Here is an 8,604-nt window from a genome sequence, read left to right on the forward strand (position 1 = left end):
CTGGGGCACCTATAGCTGCTTCAGTCCAGCAGTCTTCGGCTCTTGGATTCTCCTGTAATGGAACTCTTGGATTCTCCTGTAATGGAACTCCTTTACACACAGCACTCTGCTGAAACTAGTGGATTCATCCAAAGAGGGCATTTCATAGCAGCTATAGAATAGGACAAATGTTCAGAATTGGACATTGTGTCTGATGTTCTTACCTGACCTCTTAAAACTACTATGAATAATTTGTAATAAATAAAAGAGCTAAAATAGATACCAAAATGCATAAAACAGGCCAGACTTCTCTGATTTTCTAGAAGTGGGAAAGAGTGAATTCTGAAATCATTCAACAAGAACACAAATATTTACCCTTGACAAAATCCTAGGATAAATGATTGAATAGTTTGCAAATATTTAGAAAACACCTCCTGGTCTTTAGAGGGAAATTACTAAAAGTCAATATTAGCCAGTATTTATTTACATAAAATCTATTACTCAAGAATAGTTGCATTTTATTATTTAAAACAGAACTTCAGGATTGGTAAAATTAGCATTATCAAAAAATCGATGTGTCTGAGCACTGCCAGGAGTGATTCCAGAGTGCAGAAACAGGAATAATCCCTGAGCATTGCTGGTTGTAGCCCCAAAACAAAACAGAACAATTCGTGTGTCTTAACCATAATAAAACTTTTGGATAAAAATGACTCCTATAATATTATCCTTTAGAAAAGATGATATCCTATTAACTAATATGTGTCTAATATTAATAATGTAACCAATATTAATATAGTTAATATATATCAATTAATAATGCTGGAGTGATAGCTCAGTGGGTAGGGCGTTTACCTTGCGTGTGGCCGACCTGGCCAACCCAAGTTCAGTTCCTCCGCCCCTCTGAGAGAGCCCGGCAAGCTACCAAGAGTATCTCGCCCACATGGCAAAGCCTGGCAAGCTCCCCGTGACGTATTCGATATGCCAAACAGTGACAAAATCTCACAATGGATGCGTTACTGGGCCCGCTTGAATAAATCGATAAACAACGGGAGGGCAGTGACAGACAGTGACAATAATTTAACTAATATTAACTAAGTAGTTAATATTCCATTAACTAATGTAATTAGCTAATTACATTTCTAAAGGAGAAATACTTACAGGGCTTAAGGTGCTTACATTCTATATGGCCAGGCCTATTTCAGTCTCCAGCCCTGTGTATAGTCCCCCAAAGACCTCTAGGGTGAACCCTGAGCACAGAGCCCGGAGTAAGCCCTGGTCTCTGCCAAGTGTGGTCTAAAAAATAAAATAGTAGTAGTAGTGCAGTGGTAATAGTAAAAGCAATGTAGCATTTCTTCTATAGGGAAACATGCTTACCTGTCAATCTTCATAGAATGATTGGTTGCTATAGCATTGGCAGGTCTAGGAGAGAGTCATGAAGTTCTGTGTATGGGCACTGTCTTGAGAAAAGTTTCCAAATGCGTTGATTGGTAGCAGAGAGGCTTATTACATTTGGAAGTGGGGTAAAACTAAAAGAATTATCCCCTATCATAGGAGGGGGAGTCTAATTACATTGTGAATGTTCTTTGAATACTAACCATTGAACAAAATAAACAAAGTGCTCTGTGTGTGTATGCACACTGAAATAATTGAATGATATATATCATCCTTCAGGAACATGGTCAATAAGAAACACTTCTGAAATGCTTTAGTTTCTTTTAAAAATGTTTGCTACAGGACATTTGGATGTTGAGGTTAATGTTGGATTCTGGGGGACTTGATGTTAGCCTGACAGTAACAATTAGGTTGAAGCTATCAAACACTAATGGTAGACTTTTTATTTTTCAAATAACATCATTTCCTAGTACTTAGGTATGGTTTTCAATATTGCATAGTTTATCATTTCATTTTTCTGCTGCGAAGAACCACAGAATATGTTGTATGTACACACACACACACGCACACACACACACACACACACACACGTATTCACTCTCAGTCTCTCCTTACATCCTTCAGTGTTTTCTCTTGGAAATACTTGTCATTACCTTGCTGTGCTTATTTAGGTCGCCTGACTACTGTGGCTGTATCGGATATGTGATTGTATGCTTCATTCAGCAGAACACTTTTTTCATCTTCACCTATTCCATTCCCTCTAACATTTGTAGTTTCTCCTCTAGCAGTACTTCCCTCCCCATTAGGCCGTGTGTCTCACTGTTGGGGCCCATTTGGGCACAAACCAGACCTTTTGTTGGGTTACTATACTCCTACCTTCCTAATTATAGAATTCAAAGCAGAATGAGTGAATTAATAGCATGTATTTATTCCCTGCAGTGACAAGGGAAGCGTAATGCCGTGGAATGCTTATAGTAGCACATAAGCTCTCCCTTTACCCCTCAGCTTCCATTTTTGCTGTGTGACTTCACAGCAGCCAGAATGGAAGGTGCACTTTACTCACCAGTGAGTAAATCATGTGAATGGATGTTTTAAAGCACATACCCAATACACAGTTCACCAAGAGAACTTATACTTGAAAAGCTTTCTGAGAACACATGCTTGGAACTTGAAATTGTACTAAGTACAGTGTTTTCTAAAGTCCTGGCTAAGGACGAGTGTAGACACATGCATTTAAATGTGTGCTATTGTGTTTCCTTTCTTCAATCAAAGAAGTTTTAGGTGTTTGATTCTATTTCTTTCAAGGCAGATAAAAACTCGGAACATTAGCATCAGAAATGCACACGTCTAGATTATGAGAAGTCTATAGAAATCACTTTCACTTCATAAAAAGAATTCTGATTCTAATTGAATGAAGCAATCTTTGTTCCTGGTAGTTACTGAGTTCCCATGACTGTATTTTTTCAGGTCTGTGCATCATATTGTATAGTCCAAATCACTTTGGTAGTTTTGGAAATTGGGGTAATTACTCAAAAAATGTATCAGCTACCAAAATTATTAAAAAAATTTTTTGTTTGTTTTGGTTTTTGCTTTTTTTAAAAATTTTATTGAATTACAATGAGATATTTACAAGCTTTCATGTTTGGGTTACAATCACACAATGATCAAACACCCATGCCTCCACCAGTGCACATTCCCCGCCCCATGCCCCCTTTCTCACCCTCCCCCTGCCTCCATGACAGACAATTTTTGACAGAAAGATTTTTCTCTTAGGAAGTATAACAACCAGGGTAAGTATTAAGGAGGTAATGAATTCTCTAGTGAAATTTGAATACTTCCATTAGATTGGAGATTTCATTAAGCTCTTTTTAGGGAAGAAAGTACTCAAATAAAAAATCAAGTATGTGCAGTTATCATGAGCATGAACGGGATTCATAATGCATCTGATAAAATAGAGCAATTAATGGTATATACTACAAATATATACCATTATATTGAGTGAGTATAGAAATCTCAACTTTACACTTAAGTATGTGAAATTGAGGACTCGGTTGCATGGTATTGTTGTTTAGCACACCTCCACGATTATTCAAGGAACACCAAGAGAGAGAAAAGACATCTGTCTTCGAAACTCTAGAGCTCATTCACCAACGTGGCTTAGTGCAAGCCTCAGGAAACCTCAAGCGAATGTCCGAGCTCGCAAAGCAGTGCAGAGAAATGATCAAGGAAGACCGCAGAGAGAAGAGAAGCAGTGCTGGCTGATACAGTAGAAGCCGGGAAAAGCATTCGTAACGCCCGCCTGTTCTTCGCCAACAAAAAGACCAAGATGACTGCCCTCTGACGTCTTGATGGATCTATCACATCTTCCAGAAGGGCAATGGAGAAGATTATCTATGACCTCTACTCAGATCTCTGCGATAGACACATCCGTCTGCCCACATATCAAATTCTGCAGGATAGATATGCCGTACCCAATGTTCTCCCTTCCGAAATCTGACACGCCATTTTGTCGGTAAAGAAACAAAGAGCACCTGGCACAGACAAGGTTAGACCCGAACACCTGAAACACCTGCTGTCAGTACTCATCAATATACTGGCTCAGTTCTTCACACGCTACCTGTCTGAATACAAGGTTCTATCCCAATGGAAAACCAGCAGGACTGTACTACTGTACAAGAAGGGAGACATCCACGATATTGGCAACTGTCGCCCAATCTGCCTGTTGCATGTCATCTACAAGCTGTTCACTTAAGTCATCCTATTCTGAATAGGAATGGCAGAACACTAGATGAAGGACAACCATGCGAGCAAGGCGGGTTCTGAAAAGGATTCAGCACCATTGACCATATCCACATGATAACCAAGCTCATTGAAGTTTCTCGGGAGTTCAAGATGCTGCTCTGTCTAACGTTCATTGATTTAAAGAAGGCCTTTGATTCTGTTGAGACTGAAGCGGTCATCGAGGCGCTAGCCAAACAGGGTGTTCAAACTCAATACATCAGAATCCTCCATGAGCTGTATTATGGATTCACTACCAGGATCTCACCATTCTACAAGGAAGTGATCATCTGAGTCAAGAGAGGCGTTCGGCAAGGTGATACCATTTCACTGAAATTCTTCAGTGCCACCCTCGAGAACAAATGGAATGGAAAGGATAGGAGTGAAGATAGATGGTCGGCAACTATACCACCTCCAATTTGCTGATGACATCATTCTACTAACACAAAACATTAGCCAAGCAGCATAAATGCTGGCCAACTTTGACTGTGAATGTAGAAACGTCAGACTACAGCTGAATCTCATGAAGACAATGTTTATGAGAAACAGTCTCATTCCTGACGTTTCATTCGCTCTCAATGGGATGAACATCTCCAAATGCAACAGTTATGTATACCTAGGTCGAGAAGTCAATATGACGAATGACCTGGCACCTGAGTAGCGCAGGAGGAAGAGAGTGGCTTGGAACACCTTCAAGTACATTGAAGAAATAGCTAAGAGGATGAAGAACCTCTGACTTTGGGCACATCTCTTCAAGTCCACCATTCTCCCTTCATTAACATACACATCAGAGACGTGGGCCCTACGAAAACAGGATGAGAATGCTATTTGGGTCTCCCAAAGAGGAATCAAAAGAGCTATGCTTGGAGTATCACACTTCACTCAAATGAGAGAAAGAATCAGAGTTCTGACCTCCATCGACGATCAAGAATCAGGCGCTCTGTCTCGTTTGCCAGGGCATCGAATATCAGATGGGCTGGACACATAATGCGATTTGGAAACAATTGCTAGACTAGAGCCATTACCAACTGGATTCCATGAGACATCAATAGATTGCATGGCCGCCCACCTACAAGATGGTCAGACTTCTTTGTCAAGACCCTGAACGATTGGTTTGAGACTCCTTGTGTTCCTAGAATGAGCAGACACCGTTGGGCTACACTAGCACGCAACAGGGATGAATGGAGATGTTACTGGCACCTGCTCGAGCAAATCGATGAGTAACAGGACATCAAGTGATCAAGTGATCAAGTTGTTAAGCAAACTGCCCTGTGAGCTAGATAACTAAGAAAAAAAATTCTATTATATCCCCTTCAGAGTCTCAATCACAGGCAAATCCCTGAGTTGGATAAACTGTGTTTCTAATAAAATATTTTCATTAGACATTTTTTCTACTCTCCCTGAGAAAATAATGAATTGATATGATTTTTTATTCAGCTTTTTCAAAAATTATTAATAATATATGTATCACTTTAGGTTCATTGTATCATTTTTTGGTTTTGCTTATACTGCGACTTTGGCTGTCAAACCCAGGGCTTCATATATGAGAAACTCTTCCACTGAGAAACTTCCCAGCCCCTTGGTTGTTTATTTTTAAAGCAAATTGAAAGAGACAAAAGTTTTTCCAGTTGGGCAATAGATTTTTAGTTTCTAGTCTTTTGTCATGGCCCATGTTTTATCCATTTTTTTCCTTCTAAACATGGTATTCAGATGTTTAACTTTAAATTATAAATTATAAACCCCATTATGTGTATTGATTCTTATGAAAATTAGTAAATGCCTTTGTTTGAATATTCTCATTCTTTCATGAGTGTAAAAAACATTTCAGTGTCATTTACTAAAACATAACTATACTTTAGAAAACTTTATAACCAAAAAAAATTACCAAAGTATTCACAAAAGTTATACTCATAATTAAAATAAAATTACCAAAGTATTCACAAAAGTTATGTTCCTTTCTATACAGTTATTTCCAGTTCCATTTTTAACACCAAAAATGAAGGGTAAGATTTTGGAAATCTCAAGAGGAATTTTCCTCAGGTTCTATTGCCTTCTATCACTAAGTTGCATTTAACTGTGTGAAAGAGAAGATGTGAAATACACTAGAGTTTGCATATGTTTTAAATGTGTCATCTATTTTACCAATATTTATGTTTTTTTCAGCCATTGATCTTATTAATAACTTACTGCAAGTGAAAATGAGAAAGCGGTATAGTGTGGATAAGACCTTGAGTCACCCTTGGCTACAGGTAAAAAACATTGGGTATTTTCTCAGTAAAATGAAATGGCTTGTAAATATTTACATATTTTTATATTAGACATGACATTTTCTTATCTTAAAAGTATAGTTCTAAGATCATATTTCTTGCCAAAATGCATGCAACATTAGGACATAATATCAGTTTAGTTTTTTTTTTTCCTAGTATTTTTTTTTCTACCAGTACCATAAACCAAAAGAACTAAAAGTCATAACAAAACTGCAGGGACCAGATTTTAAGAGCATCTGTATATGTAATCCTGATAAATGTCCAAATTGATGCCCATCTGGTCATGCACTGTATTTGTCTCAATGCTGTATTTTTAAATTCTAAGCTAACATTCATGGAACAAATCATGGAAAATATAAAGTATATGCATATGTTTGTTTTCTGAATTTGTTCCTTTTCATATTTCATTAAAGTTGGAGAAAATAGCACTCTGAAATACTGCACCACTATTTGCAGGCTTTACTTTTCAGATGAATACCAACATTTTTAATTGCTTGACTACAGGCATTAATCACCTCTTTGATGCATGACAGGCTATAAACTATATAGATTTGCAGTTAAGGGTAGGCGAAGTGGTGAGCTTTGGTTATGATGCTGTCACTGCAGGGTATTTCATGAAAGCACAGCACAAAGTAAAAGGAAAAGATACCTCACTGGTTGTGGGAACTGACAACAACTTGAAAACATATGAAAGTGTTTTAATGTTTTAATCATCACCATGGTAATATTTTGGAATTTCTTACTCAGGATTATCAGACCTGGTTAGATTTACGAGAGCTGGAATGCAAGATTGGGGAACGCTATATCACCCATGAAAGTGACGACTTGAGGTGGGAGCAGTATGCAGGCGAGCAGGGCATGCAGTACCCCACACACCTGATCAACCCAAGTGCTAGCCATAGTGACAGTCCTGAGACTGAAGAAATGGAGATGAAAGCACTCAGTGAGCGTGTCAGCATCCTCTGAGTTCCATCCCCTATAATCTGTCAAAACACTGTGGAATTAATAAATACATACGGTCAGGTTTAACATTTGCCTTGCAGAACTGCCATTATTTTCTGTCAGATGAGAACAAAGCTGTTAAACTGTTAGCACTGTTGATGTATCTGAGTTTGCCAAGACAAATCAACAGAAGCATTTGTATTTTGTATGACCAACTGTGTTGTATTAACAAAAGTTCCCTGAAACACTAAACTTGTTATTGTGAATGATTCATGTTATATTTAATGCATTAAACCTGTCTCCACTGTGCCTTTGCAAATTGGTGTTTTTCCTACTTGGAACCTCAATTTGGTAAGAGTCTACAGAACCTGTCCATGAAGTAGTTCTGTTTTGTGTGTCCCATTGGTGATGTCATTATAAACAAACTCTTGAAGAGTAGATTATTACCGGTGTTCTATGAACAACTCCAAAATCATGTGAAAAAATAAATGAATAATTGGCAATGAAGGGAATAGATACATGATTCAAAGACAGAAATGCAAGAAGGAAATTTTCTGTACAGTACCCAATCCTTTTCCTGTATGTGGTGCCTCTGTATATTTAAACTCAAATAAAAGGAGCTAGGCATGCCTATTGCTCTTAAGCCTAAATGCCTTAGAAATGTAAACCACCTTATATAACATGTATTTTCAGTCTTTATTACAGTATCTTACTGGACTATGGAGAATCAGCAACTAGGAAAACTTTTACCTTTGTGTATTTTTCAGTAACAACAAATAAATATTCTTCTCAACATATGTTCATCTGATTGCTTTATTTTAGTGTGTCATTTACTTTAGTATTTTGGAGCCAGTTAGGATCATTGGTATCTATGGATAATTGACAAATTGAGACTTCCTCTAAGAAAATGTTCAGATGGGCTAACAGGTATTTTTCAAAAAAAAGGCCTGCATCACTTGTCATCAAAGAAATATAAAACAACAATGAAATATATCACACCAGTGAGACTGGCACATATCACAAAGAGCATACACAACTAGTGTTCTTATGAATGTTAGGGGAAAGAAACACTTTTCCACTGCTGAAGGGAATGTTGACAGGTTCCAACCTTTTTTGAAAAACAGTATGAATACTTCTCAAAAATTACAACTTGAGCTGCCATATGACCCAGCAATTCCAAACTTGTTGTCATCTCCCTCAGTGGCCCAAAAATATGTTCAGAAAAGACATCCTCACACCTCTGTTG

The 8,604-nt window shown here is 37.8% G+C and overlaps 1 protein-coding gene across 2 annotated transcripts in view; it reads left to right on the forward strand.

Annotated features, from left to right (window-relative positions):
* PRKD1 (protein kinase D1) overlaps positions 1–8,146 on the forward strand; it is a 324,330-nt gene extending 316,184 nt beyond the window's left edge. For both annotated transcript variants that reach the window (XM_056134138.1, XM_056134139.1), the window contains 2 exons: positions 6,313–6,398; positions 7,164–8,146. In XM_056134138.1, the coding sequence (XP_055990113.1) occupies positions 6,313–6,398; positions 7,164–7,382 (305 nt within the window). In that variant the 3' untranslated portion in view covers positions 7,383–8,146. The remainder of the gene's footprint in view (positions 1–6,312; positions 6,399–7,163) is intronic.
* Positions 8,147–8,604: the final 458 nt, after the last annotated feature.

Source organism: Sorex fumeus, unplaced genomic scaffold, assembly GCF_029834395.1.
Source record: "Sorex fumeus unplaced genomic scaffold, SorFum_2.1 ptg000098l, whole genome shotgun sequence".
Lineage (NCBI taxonomy): Eukaryota > Metazoa > Chordata > Mammalia > Eulipotyphla > Soricidae > Sorex > Sorex fumeus.